The 25,031-nt window shown below is 38.3% G+C and overlaps 1 protein-coding gene across 2 annotated transcripts in view; it reads left to right on the top strand.

Moving 5' to 3' along the window:
• Window positions 1-25,031, top strand: part of NKAIN3 (sodium/potassium transporting ATPase interacting 3) — a 385,239-nt gene that overhangs the window by 350,601 nt on the left and 9,607 nt on the right. For both annotated transcript variants that reach the window (XM_030012706.1, XM_030012704.1), the window contains exon 5: window positions 8,022-8,082. In XM_030012706.1, coding sequence (XP_029868566.1) covers window positions 8,022-8,082 — 61 coding nt within the window. The remainder of the gene's footprint in view (window positions 1-8,021; window positions 8,083-25,031) is intronic.

Raw genomic sequence — 25,031 nt, 5'->3', positions numbered from 1 at the left:
TTGGTAGACAATGCCCCTATAGCCTGAATTTTACTGAAGTCAAATCCAATAGATTTTAGGAAGATGAAAGAAAGAAAAAAAATAATGCTTAGACAGCGCAGTGTACTTCAGGTGTTGCTGCTACCATATTCTGCTATGTTTTCTGGACATTTTCCCAGTTTGTCTGCTTTTATGGTTTTAGATTTCTAAGTACTTTAAGGCTGGGGCTCCTACTGCTACCACCGTAAAATGTTGTGCATTTCATCATTTAGTTCTAGAAAATGAGAACATACCTTTCAGCCTGTCTCTTCTTTAATTCAAAAAACTGCATTCGGTTTTGAAATTGTCTATGACTATATAGTTTTACAGTATCTTTCTAATAAAATATATATAATCAAGCAGTTACAGCAGATAATTATATACAGTCATATAATTGGATAATTATATACATTAGTATATAGTATATAATCATGCAGTTATAGTGAATGGTTATTATTATACTACAACTATATACTACTGTTACTCTTGATCCTGGTTCCTTTGTCATTGTCTTGAAATATGTGCAGTTATCATTTCTTTGTGCCTGATAAACTTAGTCATATTTCTATCTTGATGAGTCGTGTATACACACAGATCCTGAGATAATATCCTGTTTCTCTTATGTGTCTCCCATTCTGATTTAATGCTTTTCTAGTCTTTAATGGAAGAAAAGGGCTTTACAGTCCTCTTTGCAGAGTATTAAAAATGTTAGTGGCAAGTAGGTTGCTAAGAAGATGAACTAGTCATGTTTCACCCTTTCCTCAGAATTTGTTAGCTCTCCTGAAAATGCGAGTCAGGAGATAGTAATAGTCAGGATGTTTTGTAATTTAATGCATTTTTATCTTTTTACTCAGTAAATTCACTTTTGCTACACAGTTTCCATTTATAAGTTAAATTTAAAGACACCTTGTCAAGCTTTGTATCCTACACCCTTTTTATACAAAAAAACCCAATTCTAAAAGTTTCTTCTCCTTTCATACTTCCTCAATCTTTGTGGGAAATTGGGTAATAGTGAAATAAGTTGCAGAAAACAGGACTTGTGTTCACCAAGTTACAGTTTTGAAGCACCACAGAGATAGATGGGAAATAATGTTCTTCAGCTGTCATGAGCAAAAAAGAAGTCAAGAAAAAGCCATATTCAGTGAGATGACAATCTGGGTGGACTGGGTGTGTACAAGGAAGGATGTGAAGCACAGTTGTCTTATCTTTTTGATTGGAGAAATCTTCCAAATCTAGTTTACCTATAACATTGCATACATCCTCTGGGAGCCAGGACTACTGAACATTTATTTAGTTTATTTGGATGGTCCTATTTTGTTGTAATAATATCTCTACAAAACTCTGCATAGTAGCTTAGCAGTGATAAGTGTCCTATTGTACACCTGATCTTGAAGATTAACCTGATAGCCAAGGGCACTGCTTCATGTAATCTTAGATAGCCGGTATACACCCACATATCTCCTTTGAACCAGTGAAACTGCAGTATATGAAGCAGATAGATAGGAAAGTAATCACATACTGTGTGAGTGTATTTAAAGGCCACAGCAGATGACGACAAAACCGAACAGAAAGATTTAAATCAAAATTATCTAAATCATCAATTTTAATCAAAAATATTTCAGTCTGCAGACAATAGCCTTGATTTAAATAATCACTTCTAATTTTATTTTGCATTTGTCCTTGTTTTCCTAAGGAAAGGTTAATCCACAATAACTGGTAACTATTAAAATACATTAATTTGCAAGTAAATATATATTTTACACTCAGTTTGGTTCTTATTTTTAATAGGATATATTCTAGCAATATTCATTTATTAAAGCAATTATATGTCACAGCATATATTTGCTCAGATGATTAGGTTTTTAATTTCTTACATGTTTTCATAGTTTCTTACAGTTTAATGATGGACAATTATATAATCTAATTTCAATTCTATTAAACTAGGCATTTATATTTCATGCAGGTGTCCATAGCTTAAGCCCAGAGATTTTAGTTAGACTGAAGCATTTAGGTCCTCTAGAGAATATACTGCCTGCACAGGAGAAAAATAACAGAGACTACTACTTCATTTCTACCTAAGGCTATCAGCAGAAAATAAATTATGCATCAAAAGCCCTGATAATAGCATCATATAAAGGTACCCATGTTCCACTAATAAGAAATGCCTTTGTGCACTCCACACTGAAGTCTCTGCCAACTTAGCCTAGGTGACAATTGTTTCCCACACCCTGAGCCTGCTCATCACTATAATTTGGAGAATGTGAGCAACATTTATCAGCTAGTCATTGAAGAAATAAGGGGTTTGGTATGAAAATACTGGTGGTTCTGAAAATACTGGATGGCCATGTCCAAAGAGTTATGGTTCAATGTCCAAATGGAAACCAGTAACAAGTGGTGTCCCCCAAGGGTCCGTATTGGGACCAATGCTATTTCACATCTTCATTAATGACATAACGGGATTGAGTGCACCTCCAGAAAGTTTGCTGATGACACCAAGCTGAGTGATGCAGTTGATACACTAGAGGGAGGAGATAACAGCCAGAGGGACCTTGGCAGGTTCAAGGAGTGGGCCTGTGCAAACCTTATGAAGTCCAACAAGGCCAAGTGCAATATCTTGCACCTGGGTCAGGGCAGTCCCCAATAGCAATACAGGCTGGGGCATGAATGGATTGAGAGCAGCCCTGCAGAGAAGGACCTGGGGATCCTGGTGGATGAAAAACTGGACATGAGCCAGCAAGGTGTGCTTGCAGCTCAAAAAGCCAACTGTATCCTGGGCTGCATCACAAGAAGCACGGCCAGCAGGTCGAGGTGATTCTCCCCCTCTACTCCACTCTCGTGAGACCCCACCTAGAGTACTGCATCCAGCTCTGGGGTCCCCAGCACAAGGAAGATACGGATCTGTTTGAGCAGGCCCAGAGGAGGGCCATGAAGATGATCAGAGGATTGAAAGTATTGGGGTTATTTAGCTCCCGGGAGACCTTATTGTGGCCTTTCAATATATGAAGGGATCTTATAAGAAAGGCAGAGAGAGGCTTTTTACCGTGGTCTGTAGTGAGAGGACAAGGGGCAACAGTTTTAAATTGAAAGAGGATAGATTTAGATTGGACATAAGGAAGAAATTTTTTATGATGAGGGTGGTAAGATACTGGCATAGGTTGCCCAGAGAGCTTGTGGATGCCCCATCCCTGGAAGTGTTCAAAGTTAGGTTGGACTGGGCTTTGAGCAACCTGATGTAGTGAAAGATGTACCTGCCCACGGCAGGGGGGTTGGACTACATGATCTTTAAAGGTCCCTTCCAGCCCAAACCATGCTGTGACTCCATGAAATGTCTGAGTATTTTATGTATTGCTTATTGTCTCCAGAGCAAGTTGTGTATTCTAACTGCTGTGTAACTGGATGAAAGCAGGGGGCAACAGCCTCTTCACACAGTTTCCCACTTGATTTTCTGCAGAATAGCACTGACAAGTGTCATGGTTTAACCCCAGCCAGCAACGAAGCACCACACAGCCACTCACTCACTTCCCCCCCCACCCAGTGGGATGGGGGAGAAAATCAGGAAAAGAAGTAAAACTCGTGGGTTGAGATAAGAATGGTTTAATAGAACAGAAAAGAAGAAACTAATAATGATAACGATAACACTAATAAAATGACAACAGCAATAATAAAAGGATTGGAATACACAAATGATGCACAGTGCAATTGCTCACCACCCACTAATCGACACCCAGTTAGTCCCCAAGCAGCGATCCCCCCACCCCCACTCGCCCCAGTTTATATACTAGATGTGACATCACATGGTATGGAATATCCCATTAGCCAGTTTGGGTCAGGTGCCCTGGCTGTGTCCTGTGCCAACTTCTTGTGCCCCCCCAGCCTTCTTGTTGGCTGGGCATCAGAAGATGAAAAATCCTTGACTTCAGACTAAACATTACTTACCAACAACTGAAAACATCAGTGTTATCAACATTCTTCTCATACCCAACTCAAAAACATAGCACTATAGCAGCTACTAGGAAGACAATTAATGCTATCTCAGCTGAAACCAGGACAACAAGTGCCTTCTGAGACAGTTTACTAGACTGGGCTGTGCAGGCAAGACAGGGAGTCCCCGGTATAGTGCAGGGATCCCAGAAGGTTTCCATGCCTTGAAACTCAACATTTTCAAGACAAGTCCACCTTGCCATCTAGATTGCTCTCTGGATCAAGCCAGAGGCTTCCATTTATACTTTGAGGTGTTAGTGACCTTTGATGCTTTGGACATCCTGTTCCAAGCACTTCATCGGTCCCTTTGAATGATTACTGAAGCCCCAGATGAGCAAATTAAGTATCTTCCAGCTCATTTGCATCACATTTTCTTTCGTTATCAGGGAATACACATTTAAGTCTATCACTTGGTGCCAGGCCAATAGCCAACATTTCTAATATCAAGAAACCGGGCAGTAGACATCAGTCAGCTCACTGCAAATTGGCAATTAACATGATGGCTAGATGGGTTCACATGAGCATAAGATTATTAATTAAACAGCAGCTGGGTTAATCAAGATAGCAAAAGTAATTTGTTGGAATAAATATTTTATTAGTGTGTCCATCAATAAAGCAAAAGAAGATACTTTAATTAATTCATTTATAAAAATATTCACACTGTGGTGGCTGTAACTGCTTAAGGATCTGGAAACAGGTCTCATCTGTAGAAGGATATATTCCCACTTTATCACTTCGTGTTAATTGTACTGTAGGTATGAGTTATCCAACTATAATTACTAGTATGTTAGTTACAAGCCAAACACTGCTGTCCACCTCTGAACAGCAATACCTGACAATTGATGCCAAAAGGCTCTTTTTCCTCTTTGTTGCTTTATTCTTTCAGAAATGTGCATTCTGCCATTTAATTACAAAAAGATATTCTTGGAATATGGTGGGTTATGATATCTCCCAGCATGATTAGAGACCTGATCTTTCTTTTTCCTAAAAAAAGGCCATGAAATTGAGAGAGGGTGAATATATTTTTTCATTTCTCCTGGTATTAATAAGTAAACAGATGGGGGGAAATGGTATATTTTAAACAAGTATATGCCATAAACACAACAGTTGGCAGTGATTTCTATTTGACTGAAGAATATTTATCTACTAATGCTGAAAAATGTAAAGAAATACTGAGAAGCAGAGAGAGACTGCTGATTTTGCAAGAAGGTCATAGATTAGAAAAAGTGTGTCTCAAACACTGAAGAGAGTGGGAAAAGATTTACTTTAAGAAGAAGATCTACTGAAAGAGCAAGATGTAAGCTGTTAGGACTGTTAAAACAATATCAGGCTCGCCATGTCCCATACTTTTTTGGAGGGAAGACCTCTTAGAGTATTGTTGCCTGTTCTTCTTTGCTTTCTTATTACACATTAGAGTGGAAGTCTCTGTGCTTTATCCACCTGTCCAGCACCTTAGACGTGTGTGAGAAATTTGCTGGAAGCCCTCTCAGATAGATGTTTTATATAATATGCATGGATATGGAGTACACATATACATATAAAGAAGGAATTGCATTTATAAAAGTAAAGTTAATTTAATACAGAATACTAATAAGAAGAAAAAAGAAAGAAATACGTGATTGGAAAACAGTAAATAATTCTAAACATTTGATCTTCCTTCTCAAACTTTCAACCCACAAGCTGTACTACAATTCATTTTTATCATGTTCATTATTTACTCAGCAGTTTTCCTCTTCAAAATATTTCAGTCACGTTTAGGGAAAAGAAACAAACCCAAGCGGCTTACACAGTCAAATTACACAACACAAATGGTGAACAGGAAATATGGTAAATAAACAGGTGACATTCCCTCATGAAAAGCCACCTGTTTTCTGGTATTCGTGTGGTGCTAATGCAAGAATTATTTAAGCTATATGTAACGTTCAGGTGGCACAAGCAATATACCTCAACTACGGTCGTTTTTTTGATCCCTTGGAAGCCTTTATATCATGTTGCTTCAGTTGTCATGCCTGAAAGGTGCTCTAAACTGTGAAGTTTAGGGAAAAAAATGTGCTTAATCTGTCAAGGAGTCTGTAAGCCCATGCTAGTCCTGGAGGTGCAGGGCAGCAGAACCACAAGATCCCATTTTCATTAATAGCAGGAGGCTGGACTCCTCTTACCCACGCGCACAGTCTTCAGCAGGTAAACGCGGGCTCACATTGAGCCAGCCAGCCCCGCCGTGGCTCTAGGTACACCCAGCTGCAGGCACCGTGACACCAGGCACAGCAGGGCTCGGTAGCTCGGGCACAGCTTGCCCCTAGCCATCTCCAGTGAGCATCTCCTCCAGAGCTGGTTTGTGTTTAGCTGGCTCAGAGCATCAGTACAACAAAGTGGTGTCCACCTGATAGAGGCTGTGGCAATGCTGACCGCCCCAGTAAACTGAACCCTCAAAAAAGCCAGCGAAGCTGCCGATACTGCGGTCTGCTTAGAGCGAGAGGAAAGTTGGATTAAACTCGCTTTCCTGAAGCACCAACTAGGTGAATGCCCTGGAGAGGAAGCTCTGACAGGACTGTGCCGCAGCGCTGTGACAGCTCTCATTCACAAGTAACTCAGCTTTAGCATACTGTAGCTTAATTCTCCGTGGGGAAGATTAATCCCTTGGAGGAGGATTAAGCTACAGTGAACTAAGGCCACTTTATTTCAGAATGGGAAAGGCCACACAGGGATTTAATGTACTTTATCTTATGTGCATTGATTTCACAGCTTTAGTTAATTCATCTTAACTTCCCTGAATTCCCTTGTGTGGACAAGGTTTTTGTCTGCAGAGAGGCTCTTGGAGCTGCTTGTAAAGCTACTCGTGCAGCCCAACCAGAAAGCAGGTTGGAATGATTTCTGTGCCTCTGAAGGAGCTTATACCTGTCTAGATACTATTAAATTACCTCTTTCTCAGATGGTTGATCCGTAACACGCTTAGAAGAACTATTTTAATTAGATTTTTTGAATGGACGAGAGAAAAAGGAGTTTTCTTAAAACTAATCTCCGGGTTATTTTAGAAATCTCTCGTGGACAGTCTTTTCAAGGCTTTCAGATAGCATGAATTGTGTACAGCTACACAAACAATATTTTCTCAAGCATGGACATGTCTGGGCAGTGCAGTTTAATAGGTTTCCTTGCCCAGTGGGATTTTCTTCTTCCTTGGTGGTGGTCATAAGAAAACATTTTGTCTATATGGAAAGCAAAGAAGCAGAGTTTCTGTTCTCTGATCCTAAAGATCTTAATCCCTTCCCCATGATGCCACAAGTGACACAGATCTGGGTTGAGGAGGATGGTTTTGTGGAAGCTGCTGTTAAAATAATGGCTTGATTTTCCTGGTGGTGTCCTTTGGGGAAATAAGTCTGTTCATTTCTTGCATAGTTAATGTGATTTACTGTTAGGCCCTTGTGATAAGGTGTTTCCTGATGCTGATGAATCATTACCCAGCTTTACTGTTCAGCTACATCATGACAATTCACATATCAAATTAAACTTTTGCCAAACAGTTCTTCACTGGGACACTTTATGCAATACAAAAAGACATCTCTTGTGGTATCCATACAAGCTTTACCATGACTTAATTCTGTAGCAGTCAACAAATATTTTATCTTTTTAATACATAAATTAGGTGCTTAGAGGGCCCACGTTCATGTGGACAAAGTCATGTGAGAACAGAGGTACTGAACAAACAAAGGAATGTAAGCAATAGCTGAACGTCAAGGTCCGAGTGTTTTCCACCAGTATTACTCAACAGTAGTATTCATCAATACTGATCTCAGTGGGAATAGGAAAAGATTTTAAAATATAATGCAACATGAGCAAAAGAGAGAAAGTCTCTTTAATTTAGCTGTTTGTGACCATTTACTCCAAAATTTACATATAGGTACAGGAAATGGAAGCAAATCATTTTTAAATTTAGCTGTGATACCTGTATTTATATACCATTGTACTAAAAGCTTGATAAGTGTTCAATGTGTTCTAATGATTGCTTTTCCTCTTCTTTCATACAGCTTATTGGATTTGTGTATGCCTGTTACGTGATCAGTATTTTCATGGAGGAGGAGGACAGCTGTAAGTACTGATACATACCTCTCCATCTCTGGAGCCACAGTACCTGGGGTGAGACTTAGTCTTGCATTAACTACCAAGGGGAAGAACAAAGTTTGAAAAATGGCAGAATCTGGCATTCATGTACACAATCAATTGTGCTCAAAGACATAGTTGTTTAGGTACTACCACCTTATCTAGCTGTCAGGACTATACTTACTAAACTTCTTCATAGATATCTGTGAACCACTTGCATGAACCAGTCACACTGCTGAAAATCATGTAATCCACACTGCGCATATATATATTTATGTAAGCCTTTATGCATGTACATTTAGATTTGAATCAAAGGTGCTGAAGCCATTTAGTCTGTTTTTCCAAATGACAGCTTTATCAGCAGTAAAATTAACGGAGATGACAGACCAAGCCATTTGCAGTATGCAGTATCACTCTGTTCAATAATTAGGTAGACCTGTTCAACACTTACAAGTTACTAGACCATGCATCCAAAATGCTGACCCTATGTTCTTAACCTGCCTTTATCAATAAAATCCTTATATACATACCCATATTGTTCAAAAAGTTTGAAAATGTGCACACCTTTAAAAAATTATTTCTCAAAAGTCATTAAATAGGCATTGGAAAAATCTGAATATGCTGAACATTTTGGTAGGATGATGTGTGAAAAGAGATTGTGAGAATTGCCTAACAAGGTCAGCATACCCACATGACTAGCATAGCGTTTGGTAAAAGCAGTAGTGAGAATGGAATAATATTGGATGAGCAAAAAGGATCAAATACAAGAAAAAGCCTATTTAAAAAAGGGACAATGTGTGATCATGGCAGTTACTTCCTCTCATATATGAGGAGTTAAGCAGTAAAATATCTACCTCTAGGGAAAAAAAAGCGGAACAAATGTCAATACCATTTTATGGCTATAGGATAAATAATACACAGCCAAATATTTATTCATAAACTTTTATTCATAAATCTTAACATAGTTGTTTTGTTTCTTCACAGAATAGCACTAGTGGGTGAAATGAATATAGTAGAAAACATTGATTCAGTTTGTAGGAAAGCATTTGATAATATCTGGAAAATCTTATTGAAAACATAATTTAAGTAATTCATGGCTGTGAGGTAAAAGCAGACTTTTTGATTGAAAACAGTGTGAAGGACCATAAACAAAATACTTTTCCATTGCTACAAACTGTACAACGTTCGGTTCTCCATCATAATGCAACAGACATTAGTGTCAAATCTATTTTAACACTTTCATTTAAATTTCTGATAGGAAGAAAATATATCAAAGAGATTCTCAGATAAAACTGAGTGGGAAGAAGTCATAAGCATGTTGTGCACATCGCATACTGTGAAAAGGTACAAGGAGCCTGGACAAAGACTGATACTACGAAGGAGAAATATGAACACTTGGAGAAGGAGCATGAAAGGAGCATGTAGGTCTTGAGGAGGAGGAAAAGCCCAGACAATGTTCCCTTGGAAAGCTGGGAATTGCCAGTTAGTCAGTAACCGGTAACACAGGGTAACAGCAGAGGATACTGGGCAGCAAGACAGCTGTATAATTTGGGAAGTATAAACGGAGTCTTTGGTCTGTGAAATCCAGAGACAACTCCTTTCCGTATAGCTGTGGTGAGTCATGACAGTAGCTAGGGCTTCATATGGATATCTGGAAACTTTGTTTATGAGACAATTACTAACTAAGTTCCTGGAACAGGGAGGCTTCATTAAATGATTGGGAAGGCCAGCAGACTGATAAGGAGGACACAAACTACATTGCTTTTAAAAGAGTAATAGTGTGTGTATACGCACACCCACATGCAAACACAGATATATCTGTACCTGGGAAGACAGACTCTTCACTTTTTACACAAGTATGTTATATTATTGTTGGTTTTGTTTAGTCCTTTATAGTGCACTTCACACATCCGTGTTTTATGCACATGTGACAGAAAGACAAAACTCCCACCAAAGATACAACGTGCTCATGGAAAATGCAGTCACCTGCTAAAGAGTATATGTGGTTTATATTCAGGGTCTCACAAGAAGGTTATTGTCAAGTTAAGGGCCTTGTTTACTTAGAAAATGTGTCTACTTCAGAAGAGTTGGGGCAAGGTCTGTCTTTGACATCCAAGGCCCGATCCACCTTCCTCTGGCTGCGAGCCCACCTTACTGTCTTTTGAGAGTTTCGTGCCATATGTTACCAATGGAAATTTAAATCACTGAGTATGCTGACATATTTAATAACCAGTAAAACACATCAAGTGCTAGGGTGATCCAGTATGTAAAACTACTCAGTGCCCTTTCTCCACAAAGGAATTTGTGTTTAATTTCTGCTTGCCTTCCAGAACTGCCGATGGCAATCTGGTGTTTTGTTACAAGTGAAAACCATCTCACTCATCTTGGAAAATATGGTGTAATTTAGTTCAGCAATGTCCTTTGTTAGGAATGGGCAAGTTTCACATTTTCACTTGTACCTTTACATATAATCTTCTAGACTCTGGTGTGAATAGATTTTTTAGTTAGCAGAGGATGACCTGGGGCAGGGCTGAGAGGGGTGCACTGGAAGTGGAGCTAAGAAGAATAGATACATCTAGGAGATGTTACAACCAGTGGAGGGAAATAATTTCTGATTTGTTACTTTTTTATTCCCTTCTAAGACCCTGAATCCAATCAAAAGCAACTAAATAGCCCTTTAATATCTCACTTTCTGCTAATTTGTGACTTAATGCCCATTTGTGTTTTAGAGTCCTCTATGCTTACAGAGAAACACATTAAACATAAATGGCAATCGTAACTCATTCATGGCAATCCCACAGATATGTTTTAAATGAAGAAACGTCTGTGTAAGGCACAGTGGGAAAAGAGTTTGGTCTGGTAATGAGCTGAGAAGAACAGGACTTACTCTAGAAAAATTCACATTGTTAACTTGCAGCATAATGAACAAAAGTGTATTTAAGTAAGAAGTACAGTGGTGCTTCAAAACAGTCAGGTTAAAAGTAGACAGTAATTACATTAGGATAAAAGTCCAAGAAACTGCAACAAAAGAGCAATTTTACACATTTTAATATAATGCAGCAGATTGTTTTCTTAGGTAGATGCAGCTATTCTATCATATTTTTGCAGTAGTTTGCACAGAATAAATCCTCAGCCATCTGAGAGTCAAAGCCTCCCTAATTAAATATACTCTGCAATATTCAGTGCATCAAGTTAACCCCAGTTCTTGGTCTGAAACCCATCAGGCAGACTTAAAAATTAATAATAGCTGCCTGTTTAGCCTCTGTGCAGTACTTAAATGGATTTTGAGCCTGACATTTTGGCTGATGGACACTTTTCTGAACAGTAATAATGCTTGAGGAAACATTTATTTCCAGCTATTGCTCACCTTACCTACGTTTCAGACTGTAGTTAACTTTTACTTAGAAGGAGGATGATAACAGGTCAAAAGGAATGAAAAAGAAGACATGTAAAAGGCACACTGTTGTAGTGGGGTTAATACCTTCCATCATTCATCCTAATGAAAAAGTCTATTTATATCTCTTCCTTTCATTTTTTCATTTCTTTCTTTGTAGATCTATCAATTTATATAAGCCCTTCTGAAGGAACAGAATATGTGAAATCTGTAATCATAAAAGCCTGTCACTATCCTGTTTGTGTATCATTTTCTCCTAAAAATGAACTCAGAAGCTTGTTGCCACCTTGTCAGAGTTACTGAATGGTTTTAATAAAGCAGAGTCTGGAGACTAGGCAAAATACATTGTTAAAATCATTATTAAATTTCTAAATAGTTTCTGGACTTTTTTGAGAGACAGTTGATAGCACTATTGCTGCTAAATTCTAGTTCATAAATACGACATTGACACATGTCAGAACTGATAGTTCTGTACTGTATGTGAATTTGTGGAGTGGAAGCTGTGTTGCATATAAATTGCATAAGGAAAAAAAATTGAAATCAGAGGAGAAGATCTGCCACAAAACTGCGATTGTGATTTCAGCATTTATCATAAAAACAAGACCGAAACACTAAAAAGTCAGTCCAAGGAAACTCAAACCTTTTTTGTGCATGAACAAAAAATAAAGGAAAGGGCTTCCATTCACTATGAAGGAGAGCTTTATCCCCTAAATGAAACCACAAGAACAAAATTAATGAACAAAAGCTTTTTTTTTGGTCTCTCCCCTATGCTAGTTGTATTCAGAGCTCAGCTGTACTTTCAGAACAGAGTGGAAGGTGGATCTGTTTTTAAAAAAGAAGAATTTCCCCATACTATGGTATCAATAGGAACCTCCATATGCCATCATTAGACAAATATTAAGTAAAGCAAGGTACATTATTACCATCACTGAAAAACTACTGCATTGCCTTATCTGACATATGGCATTACATTTGTACACACTATTGAGCATCTGTTGGCAGTAATCAAACTAGAGAGAAAGAACTTTTTCTTCACGTTTAATTTAATATTTGTAGTTACACAGTAGGTCCAGCAGTGACAAATTTCTTATAAATATGTTATTTTTTGCAAATGAATGAAGAACTAGCGATAGCTAATATTAGCAACAGACCTATATATGTTTGTATGTGTGATTACCTTTATATATAAATATACAAGTTTCCTTAACTAAGGAATTTTTGGGAACTCACTACTAATATCTTTACATCAATTGCAATTGCCCATATGGTTGAGTCCATTTACCTTCTAGAAAAGAGAATTTTTATCATAAAATGGTTAATACCGAGAATGACCAAGAAGGACCTACACTTCTGTTTGGCAATACAAGAATGAAACATCCCCAGACAATGACTACCCTAAATTACCTCACCGAAACTTGCCAAACAGCAGCCAGCAGCGCAGATCATCACTGGGCTTTAGCACTCACTACGCTCACCTTTAGGCCATAATGACTTGAGATACTGAAACAAAATGTATTGTTACTCACCATTGGATGAATATGCTTGACACAGACTTTTAAAATGATAGTAAGTTTTACAGCCTGGCACTGAAACAGCACTATAGTTGCCAGGTTGACAGCATTCTCCTGGCTTTGGCATTTCTGTAAAATGGCAGTGACTATCAATATTTCTGAAGGCTTGAAAAGCAGTTTGCATCTTTCTGTTCATCTGGACAAGCAACCCAAAACCCCCAGAATTTTGATATACAAGTTTTGGTAAAACAACAGAATCAATTATTTTCATCAGGCATAGACTATACATGTTGCTAGGCACAGAACTGTAATGGATCCATAACCAAAATATATTCTGTAAGTGTTCATTCAGCCGAACAGTTTTCTAAAAATAAACAAATGGGACTCCTGCAGAGGTGAAGAGTCTAACATAGCTGTCCTCAAATGTGGTCTGTGACATCTGGAAAGCCAGGGAGCCCTGCTAACGCCGTAAAACCTCTGGCTGCTGCTCCGTGCACTGAGGTGCTGCCCACGTGGCGGGGTGGCTGGTGCCAGGGAGTGACTTGTCCCCTGCTAGCAGCTGCTCTCATCGCCTTGCAGATGCCCATCGTGAATGAAGGAGAGGTTGAAGTGCGATCAGAAATAGCACCGGGAGTATCCAGGGGGCTCCATCAGTTCAGCTGTTGCCGAGGCCAATCCCACCAAACATTTAATGGAGACAAATGTCAAGTTACAGTTTCTGTAGACTTTACAGGTCTGTCCAGCTGGAGTTTGTTGATTAGATGCAGACTCACCTATTTACTATCCTACTTATACCTGACTCCATTTTCTCCCGTACTGGAAATATAAAGGATAAACCTGTTATTCTAACAACATTGTATGGTCTTACAGTCCCATTGGTGTCCTCCTGTTTAGCATTAGCCTGAATGTGTGAATTAACTGAAAATGCATGCTCACTCTTACTCTAAACTAACACAACAAATTCTGAAGTATTTAATGAAGGAAGAAATACAGCAGGGACATTATACTATTTAAATTACCACTACATGCTATTTCAATATTATTTTTTTTTTACATTAAGTTATCATACAGTGCCCGAGCTAACATTTGTTCTAGTTCCTATGGAAACATATGCATAGATATAATGCACACACAACCAAGGGTATAACCTCTGAGGTGGTGTAAAATAAAAGCAGTTAAACAATATAAATACTAAAAACTAGAAAAAGTCTTGATCTTAGGTAAGTCAGTGGCAAAAAAAAATTGCAGCAGAGGCATGATTCCCCCTTCTTTTTTTCTGTTTAAAAACCATAGATGAATAATCCATCACAGAAAAACAACTCAAAAAAAAAAAAAAAAATAGGCCCATGCCACCCTCTGCTTTTACATTCTCCTAGCAAAATGTACAAAATAGTCTTCATTTCCAGTTGTAATCTCCATGGACTGTTGCAGAACACCTTGTTCTAGCTGAGAGATTGTCTTTAAATAATAGATACTGCACAGTGTACGACAAGGGAAGTCTTGGCTGTGGAATATTTCTAGCAGTAGCAGAAGTTATCTGCCTGAAAGTACCATACATTTAACGTGGAATGCAACTTATCCAGATAGGATGCAGACAAAGCACGAGAAAATGGCATCATCTAAATGACAGGCGTAAACTAATTCCATTTTTTCCTTGATAGAGCGCAGCATACTATAAGGTGTGACTCAAAACAACTTGAAGAAATCCCCCTTGAGTTTCTATACCACTTGAGTAAAACATTTTAGTCTATCTTCGGTAAAGAATTGATTTCTTACTTTAGGGTTGCCTCTAATTTTCACTTCCTGCACCGAGTTTAATTATGACTTTAAACTCGGACTGACTTGCCTGGCAATAGGTATGAAGATAATAGTCAAGATACCATTTCCATGCAAGCCTGCAGCTCATTTATTTTTCATTAAGGAAAAGGGTAAATCACTCAAATTATAAGAGTTCCTCCAGTGCCTTCTCACAATTCTTCCCATAAGCACAAGACACAATTTTTTTCCTGAAATTCAGTAGGAAAGAATCACCTCAATCACTTTAGCACAAAGAATTATTATCAGATATTCCCCAGAATATTAGTAGGTGTGAGCAGTAGTGGTGAACACATGGTACCGGTTTCAAATGTTCCTGTGTGGGTGAGAAAAACCCAAGTACCCAGAGCCATCTGCCTGGTGCTACAGATAGCTCATCAGATGATACATACTCCCCTCTACTTCATACATCGAAATGATACTTGGTCATCTTGATCAAGTCGGAGTTATCCACTCATTCTTTTTTGTATAAAGTTGAGGGAGAGTTTAGGAGTGTAAAATTTAATATTTTTTGAAGATCTCTTCTATACCAATGAATTGTGTGAGCTTTCAGATACCAAAAGGTACAGAGCTGCAATCACTAGCTTCCATCCATGATTTTGGATTCTGACTGTAGAAATATGCACATATATATAATGTTTAAATGGAACTTCAGGAGTACAGGTGAAGTATTTAGAAATATCTGTATGGGAAGCAAAATATTTTTTATGTATTATTTGCAGAAAGTACTAACAACACAGTTCTCTGAACAGAAAAATGTGTCAGAACAGTATTATGTCATATATTGGACAATTTTTACCTGTTTGGATAAATATATACTATATATATGTATATATGTGTGCAGATGGATCCGTATATACATATGGATGGATATGTATTTATATATATACATATTTTGTTTCAAACATAGGTATATACAGACTCCCCTTAGCTTTGAATTGGTTTCCAGTCTGATAACTAGAAAGGAAAATTTTTAAAGGCTAGTTCACAACTACTTCATAAATTTCTGTTTTGCAAATATAAGTCATGTTAAGCGTTTCTGCCATTGATTCTGAATATTCAGACTAGATATAAGAAAGAATTTTTTTACAATGAGGGTGGTGAAACACTGGAACAGGTTGCCCAGAGAGGTGGTAGATGCCCCATCCCTGGAAACATTCAAGGTCAGGTTGGACGGGGCTCTGAGCAACCTGATCTAGTTGAAGATGTCCCTGCTCATTGCAGTGGAGTTGTACTAGATGACCGTTAAAGGTCCCTTCCAACCCAAACTATTCCATGATTCTATGATTCTATGAATATTATATGCCATATCCCATATATATACACACACATACACACACATATATATATACATAAAAGACAATTAACTTCAAATAGGAATATAATTATAATCATATAATTTTCCTTTAACTGGGGATCATACCTTCCTTTAAGATTTTTTGGTTTACTACTGTAATAAATAATATTCATATTAAAATGGGATTAGTATTCTGATTAGAGGGTATATATTGTTTACTGAAAGTTCCTTGACATTTCTTAGGTCTGTTCATTGCTTCCCTACTCCCAAATACTCAGTATGCCCTTCTTTTAACTAGCTGATTTGATTCAAGCTTCTACTTAGCTAACTTAATATTGATTTTGTTTTAGTCTCCACCTTCCACCTCCTTGGCCTTTCTGTTTAAATTAAATCTTCTTTTAAATGGATGCTATCCCAACCCCCAGTTGCCGGCACCTTAGCCTTTTCACTTAAATTGCATCTATTGTTAAATCAATCTTACTCCAGCATCCAGCGTCCCTCTCCTGAGCTTTCCACTTGACATCACATACAGGCCTAAGTGGTGCCCATTCCTGTCCCTACCTTTCACCCAGCTTCTCCATTAAAATGAAACCTCTTTACAAATCTATTTTCCACTTCCAGTACCAATCTTCTTACTTCTTCATTTCTAAATGGCAACAGCTTTGTGTCTGTTTTAATTTGTGGAGCTTGAAAAGAAACTTTTCAGACTCCCACTCTTCTGTGTAAATGCCATTTTTCCCAAGTCTTAATTTTCATGCAGATGGGTTATCCTGATTTCTGGGCCTCAGCTAAAGTAATATTCATTTCATTGTTATTGTTGCTTAAGTGATAATTGCCCAGTTAGCACGTCACACCTAAGAGCTCTGACTTGTAATAACTGCTGTCTTTGGTGTGGGAAGCGTAAGCCTGGAACAAGTTAGTGTGCCCGTGTGATGAGGTGGTGTACTGAGCCAAGGAGGGTACAGGATTAATCAGGCTCTACACTGGGCCATAAATTATCTTGGTTATATGCTGATAAGAAATCTGGGGATTCAGTGAGCTGAACCATTACAACTGAGACAAATACTCCTATGGCTTCCCGTTATACATATCTCAACATTTTTGGCACGCTCAACAAACTTGTGGATGAATTAGCAGTTTAGGTGGCCAGAGTTCTCAATGCCTTTTACTTTATGTCCATGTCTGGCTTGAGAGAGTGATGGTGAGGTTTCATTTTAGAAGAAAGAAATGTCCTCCCTTTTTCCTAACAGACAAAAACCTCAAAAATGAAAACAGATCCATGCAGACCAGCTGAGCTGAGCTACTGCCACTGAATTTTCCTGAAGATGAGGTTTACTCACAATTCCTGTCTGGCAATACTAAGCTTTGAAATACAGCACTAAAAAAGCCAAAGCTCATAATTTTTTGTTTCAAGGAAGTATCCATGACAAAAATCATACAATCTGGGTCCCATTGTATGTAATGGATCCCAGTGTATGTAATCATACATTATAGCCTTAGAGGCTATTCAAACAACTACTTTGCAAAACAGCTACTGTATAAATTCTAAAAGAGATGGCTAACCAGCACAAGTCAGTGAAGTACCTTGAACCAAGCCATAAATTTCAGGTCATAGGTAATTTTGGAAGGTCATTTTGTTTGGTAATGTATACTTTCTCAAAATGTGACAAAATCAAAGAACTCAAATAAGAATTAACTATCCACAGTTTTACTGATCTTTGAAAATCTCAGCTCTGATCTCTTAAATCTAAAGGCAACCAGCATGTTCCACCAAGAAAAGTTGTCAATTTCGTTTCAAAAAGGAAAGGATAATAATGCTGATTATTGATAAAATCAAAGCAAGAGAAAGACCCTTGCAAATAAAGTATCACAAGGATTTCTTAGAAGGACCAAGAGAAAGGAGAAGATATTAAAATATTAAAACTAATATAAGGTTTTTTTGCTAAACCTTTTTCTTTAGCCTGTTGAAATTTTACTTATTCTTTAATTCTTTTTACTGTGTCTCTAATGTCATCACACCTTCAACCCTTCATAAAATAACCTTTCTAAATTCCTGCTATTTGTAAACCTGGACTCGTTGTCTATATGTTGTACTTTTCAGATTTTCTAGTTGTACTATTTCAACAGCCCTAATTATTTCAGGATACAAGAGAAGCAAGATTTATAGCAAGAGGTGTTATCTTACTAAATTGGGTGATATAGCTGATATGGTTTTCCAGCTGGGCCAGCTGTTCAAATAAAATATAATACCTGTTCCTAAAAACCACATTTTTCAAACAGGCTACATTATTTTTATAGCATTTAGTCTGTGTTGTGCGTTATTAGCTCTATATCATAACAAGGCTTTCTTCTACCAGTGCTCTGTGATCTGGGTCATAGCTGGACTCACTTTAAACTTCATTTGACATTCTTTTGGCTTGAATCAGTAAATATACAGTTGGTTTTGTTAGCAGAAATTTAATCTCAGTACATCTGTGATTTTCTCAATATTACAGGTTAGGTGCAGCAAAACCAAGTAGTACTATGTGACTCTTATTCCTTGGCATTGATTTCTAGTCATTTTCTTTTCCTCCTTAATCATGACAATGTGTTATTTTGGAGGACTGAAATTCGAGAGTTACAAGATTCTCATAAAAGTGTATTTTTTACTTCATCTTTCTTCAGGGAGAAGATTTTTTTATGGATGAGGTCAGTATTGCATTATCTTTCTTTATCATTTGCAGATTGATTCACTGGTGGCTTCAAACTGAGTATTAATCCTGCTACAGACTCTATTCCTCTTTTGCACATTCATCTTTCTCCTAATGTGAAATGATACCAACTTTCTAACAATAAGAAAACCATTTTCCTAGCCATCACATTTGCTGACACACGTGATATTCCTTTTTTCCCTCCATCATATATGAGACAACCACTGGCCATTGTAAGCTCCACTTTTATAATGCTCTACATTTTTAGCTCTATTTTCCAAGCCGAGAATGTAGTCATAATATATTTTGGAGTTTTGAGGAAATAATTTGTGTTGCTGACAGAGATGGTAATGCCAAGAGAAATATTATGAGATCAGCAAGAAGACTTGAAGGTGAAGATAGAGCAGGACAAAAGCAATAACTGTATGAGGTGCAATAGGTTTCCCCATTTGCAGAGAAACACTCACAGAGACAAACTAGTACCTGTTGATGCACTTGGATGTAACTAAGTAGTAGACTTAGCAGATATATCCACAATGGCTCTGAAATAGTGGATGATCAGGTATTCTGGAGCAGACTGAGGGTACCATAGAGGACTTGATAGTGCTTTTATGGGGGCTAGAGAAGGCTGGCATGACACTGATCAACAGAAGGGTTATTTTCCTGGCTTCCCCATCTTGAAAAGCTAAAGGCAAGAACAAACAGAAGATTAGAGCTTGCTAGTTTGTGCTCATCCACAGAGATAAAAGACTGGAAGAAGATTGGGAATCTGGAGATCACAGAAGGAGTTAATCCACTTCTGTTCTGATCTGTACACTTGAATTCAGACGAGGCACAGTATGACCACAAGCTTACCTGCTGGGAGGGAGAATGTGGGATTTTCTGCTGGTATGAGGAGAGGAAGGCTCCAGCAGTGCTGGAGGCAGTGTTGTCTGCTTAGCAGAGAAAAAAGGCAGTTTGGAGTTTAAAGAGGCTGAAACCCTAGCAGATGTGTGGTAGAAAGCCTTGGGGTCTGCCTCTCCAAGGATTGAAGCAGACCACCACCAAGCAAGGTGTAGCTGTGAGTACAGTGTAGTTGCAGAGGAGGGAATGCATACAATGCCCTGCACTAAGGAGCAAATGTCATGCGGTGAAGCAGGATTTCTGCATAGGATGTCACTGACGGTCATGGGGGCAAAGGCAGGATGATAGATGAGAAGGAGGATGAGGAAACAGAAAATGCCTCACCTGAAATGGAAAACAATGTTACACAGTGTTAATATGCTTGATATCATAAAGTGGAAAATATCACCAGACCAGTATTCTTCTGGAAAAGCTGATACCTGACCTCTCAGGCTACTGGAAGTACACATTTTAGCATGTGTGTCAAGCTCAAGATTCCGAGTCTGTCAAGGTAAAGATGGTAGTTCTGTACCTGGATCCCAGAAAAGTCAGTTACTAATAACGGAAGGCAGGGTCAGGGAAGAAGGAGACTCTCCTGACTGACAGCAAAAGACATTAACAGGCAGAGATGTTAAGCAGATTTTAAAGCAAAGATCTGAAAATAGGTCTATAAGGGAAAGACAAGAAAAATGGCAACGTAGGCTGAATATGACAGAGCTTTAGTCAGCCAGATCTTTGAAGTGGATGTGCACACTCCCCTTTATAGAAAACTCCCAAAGAAAACCGCAACACAAAAAAAGGCAGAATTAATTGGATTATAAACTAGCATACTTCTTAAACGGAAAACTCAAAGTTACTGGATCAAACAAAATAGAAATGAGAGGCTTATAACATTTCCTCCCTTGTTGTCTGTGTCCATGCAGTTGGAGAACCATGCTTCCCATCTGAGTCTCAGCCAAGTCTCTGGTTTCTTGAATTGCAGCAGACTCTGCTTGGCCTCCCGAGTCCTCAGCAGTGCCTCCTCTCCATCAACTCTAAGGCCCACCTGGTTTGCTGCTCCCCACTGCAGCCTCTGCTTGAGGAGCAGGCTGGCAGCTCCTTGCGTCTCTGGCTTGTGTCCTGTGCTGTGCCACAAACACAGACACGCTCTCCTGAACACCCTTGGCTCACTCCTGTTCACTCTTCGTAAGACAAGTAAAGATACAAACACATGAAGCAAATAGCATGTCACAGAGGGTGGTAGCAGCAAAGTTCAGGAACAGTCTTCCATCCCTAGGAAGGTGGGAACAAAAATCCAGAATCACTCAATGATAAAAAGAATCCTTCCAGTCCTGTAACCTACTTCTAAAAATAAAGTTAATATTCTGTTGTGAATAGATGATGTGAACTTTCTTCTATGCACAGAAATCCTTTCCTTCAAATGTCCTAAGTGTTCTGATGGGCATGGCTTTATGTCATGTATTTGATCCTGTAAATGCTTTGCTCTAGGAAGTTTATCTTTAATTATTCAAGAGAGTTGAACAGGGTCTGCATTATATAAAGGGAACATTGATTTCACATACTAAAGCATCTGTGACTTGTAGTTAAGGTTAGAAACATAAGTTGTGATATTCTCGGATATATAATAACCAGGCAGATAGAAACACTTAAGTGTTGTCTCAAAAATAAATAATTGGATCAGACTGACAAACAACTGAAAAAAAAAGAAACTGGTATGGATACAAAGAACAACAGGCCAGAAATAGAGCCCAGTGGGACACAACTGATAGGAAAAAAATACCCAACTTGAAGGAACAAAACACCTAACTTGTGACTTGGCAATGAACTGTAAGTGGAATAGATCAATTCCAATGGGTCCTAGCATCTGCAGTAAACATTTTTAAAAGAACTCTGTAGTTTATGGCATCAAACTCAGCAGAAATATAAAAGCACGCTAATACATAACATATATCCCTGAATCAGAATACCAAAAAAGATCAAAGCATAACTTCAAAAAGCAGATTCAAAGTTCTGTCTCTTCTGAAGCCAACTTGGACACATTTATGGTGAAGATCATGTGTTTGGAGGTGTGACTGAAGCTGTAGCAGCCTTCTGTACAACAGTCTTTCCTCTTGACTACTTGAGCTGCCATTTTAGTGGATTGACTGGATATGTGTTGTGAAAACTCAATGGCAATGTTTCTCTCTTGGTATAGTGTAAATGTAATTGATAGATGTAGTTTCTGGGCATTTAATATCTTTTATTCATGGAATATTTTTCCTTTGCTAGCTTAATTTGTACATAGGCAGTATAATAACTTTAATGGTAAGAAAAAACAGGAATCCCAGAGCATGCTGCACCAAAAGGGCTTAGATCAGAAAAGGTGCCAGAGAGGGGAAAATCAGTAATTAGTGAAAACAAGTGAGCTAAGATTCTTCACATTTCTAATTTTCTTACTGTATAAAAATTATGTAGGAAGTTGTAATTGGAATTGTTTGCAATTTACTTTGGTCATATGCAGAAAGAAGGCTACCCTTCACTGAATTTGAAATCTTATTCTAGAACTAGCAATAGCACCTTTAAATACAAGCCTCAGAAAAAAGCTTTCTTTTTCTGAAGTGTTTTTAAAGACAACTTCCATATGCTTTTTTCCATAAATAAATAACAAGTCATTTAGTTATTAGTCACTAGACAAGTATTTTAGTTATCAATACAAAAGTTAAGAAAACAATGTTAGTATTCTCATTAAAATGTTAGCATTTGCATTAAAACAAGGAACAGAAAAATAGTGACCTGTATAGGAAGAAAACATATCATCAGAAATATTTTGTTTGAACAGTATTGCTGATGAATAACATACATCATAGCCAATTATGCTGAGATGTATGGGATGTTTGCTGCCCAGGCTGATTTGCTTTGCCGAAAAGGTTAGGCTCTGATAGGTATTTAGAGAGACTAAGATAAAACATTTTAAACCAAAATGGAAAACTGTTCCTCATCAGCTTGTTTTGCATATAGGTTTGCGGATAGCACAACATCATGAAAAACAGATGTTTGCTGAAGCCTAAAGGAAAGAATTCCTACATATTTGCATCTTAAAGTTTATCCTTTTCTGATACTAAATTAGTGATAATAAACTTGTGATAAGTATTTTTCCTATAGACCTTATGTGTGATGACTGTACTTTTCCAGGGGCTTTCACCATGTAGTGGCCAAGGGTCCTTGATGACCTGGAAGTGACTGAGAAATATTTACTTTATGAAAAAAAACCATAATCAGGCAGCCTGTCATTTAACCTCAGTAATGGGATGGTATGGCTGTAAACAGCTTTCAAAGGCATGGCACAGAGAATATTTTGGAAAGGTATTTTCATATTTGGAATGACTCAGGGATCTGGGATAAGAAGGTTTGAGCCACTTTCGCTTTCTAACAACTTTGAACTTCCTCATACTTTTTCATCTTACTGGGCAGTCGTATCCTTGGAAAATAAAAAAATCTCTGAATATCCAATAATAAAATCTTGGATGTCACAACACTGATACAATGAGGGGAAAGTTCAATAGCAAAGATCTAGTTAAAATTTCTGCCCTTCTTAAGTCATCTTGTGAGAGGATGATTCTTTCAGCACAGTCCTGCAGAGAAGCATGGTACTCGTGTGTTACAATGTAGGGCAGTTTTTAAAATTATGATCTATCTCAATAGGGGGAGATTAAGAAGAAAATCTAGTGCAAAATCTTAACAATTACTGTGGAACCCTGAAATATTCCCCTTCTAGCTTCCAGTAATAAAACTTTATGTAAAGGGTTGTCTCTTAATAGTTTTCTACCACTTTATCCTGTTTCAACCTGATTACGATCTAGTACTTTATAGAGGCAGAGCAGCAATCACAGTGTCACAGATGATTACTGATGTCTCTTCTTCTCCCTTTCTTAATTGTCTTGCACACATTTTCCCTCCTTTAGTCCTCTACATAAATGAGAAGCTATTCCTGGGATGTGTGATTCTTCTGCTGCATAACTTGAGGCTTTGGTGCTCAGACTTAGTATGAAGAGGGGAAAATGAATAGTATCGGCTCCAGACAGATAGCGGGGTCAGTGTGACTGGTTCAGTGAAGGGTGTAAGAACAGCATGTCTCTTGAGAATGGAAGGCAGCTGAAAAAGTAGAGACCCTAGAAAAACCCCTTGGTTATCTGGAAAGTTTATATAAGCTACAAGTGCAAACACTGGAAAGTCCAAAGTTTGGACTTTATGCATCTACCACTGACTTCTTATGATCAATCCCCCATTTTCACTTCCTCTTCCTTGTTGACTTTGGCTCCTTTTCTTACTACCTGTCACTTACGTGACCTGGTTACACCCTCCGCAGTTACACACCTTTTCTTAAAGAATGCGATTGCATTAATATATTGCCATTCAAAAAATCGCAGCACAAGGAAAATAATGCACTGCAAAACAGTATTTAGAGCCCTTCAGGTTAAGAAAATCTTCTGTACATAAAAACACACGATCAAGCAGCTAGCTGCTAGCCTGCCCCTCTCTTGGAAAGGGGACAGCTGGAGGTACCAGCCATTCAAACGGTCAGTTTTGGGGTTTACCCTCATTTATAGAAAGGAGAGGCAAGCATCAATAGGATCTAAGGTATTCCAGGCCAAGAGGCTGAAGGATTTACTAAGAATTGTGCTATCTGCATATTGCTTTGCTCTGTTCATACCCTGCACCTCCAGACACGCTTAGAATTTGCCAACTTTGAAAGGAGAAATTAGTAATATACCAATGGGCTGACAAGCTCTGGCAGCTGTTTGCACAGGGCCTGCCAGCAGGTCAGTGGGACATTGCCAGAGAAGCTGAATTCCAGATGAAAGGGTGGGAAAGGAGAAAGGATTTTTTCACAGCTCCGATTCTTCTGTGCTAACTTCAAAGGAAAGCAAATCTGAACTGGCATATGGGCGAACGCACTGAATTAATAGTAGTAAGACAAACGTAAATGTCATCTGTCTAGAAAAGAATAAGCCTCAAAATTACTGATGACAGTAGATACACTTTCTTCAGCCAGCAGCATATTGCTCTTTTCTCACTCAGGCAGATTATGACAACTGTTCCTCTGATATGGCCCGTGAGTGAATGAACATCATTTTAATGGACTACCCACAGTGGACAGCCACCACAGATATGCACTTCCAAGCCCAGCAGGTAGTGAACTCCAAAGGAACATTTCACACTGGCCATTAAGTATCCAGCATGACCACAAAATTGAGGTGACACAAGGAGAGAGCAATTCCCTGGGAATATGGATCATGTTTTGCAGCCAGCTGCAGATAAAGTAACTAGCTTCTGCTCTAACCTGCTATTATCTGTGGGGTGCTAAAAAA

Source organism: Aquila chrysaetos, chromosome 4 (assembly GCF_900496995.4).
Source record: "Aquila chrysaetos chrysaetos chromosome 4, bAquChr1.4, whole genome shotgun sequence".
In the NCBI taxonomy this organism is placed as follows: Eukaryota; Metazoa; Chordata; class Aves; order Accipitriformes; family Accipitridae; genus Aquila; species Aquila chrysaetos.
Note: the sequence above shows the minus strand (reverse complement) of the source record. Positions and strands in the feature narration are given on the sequence as shown.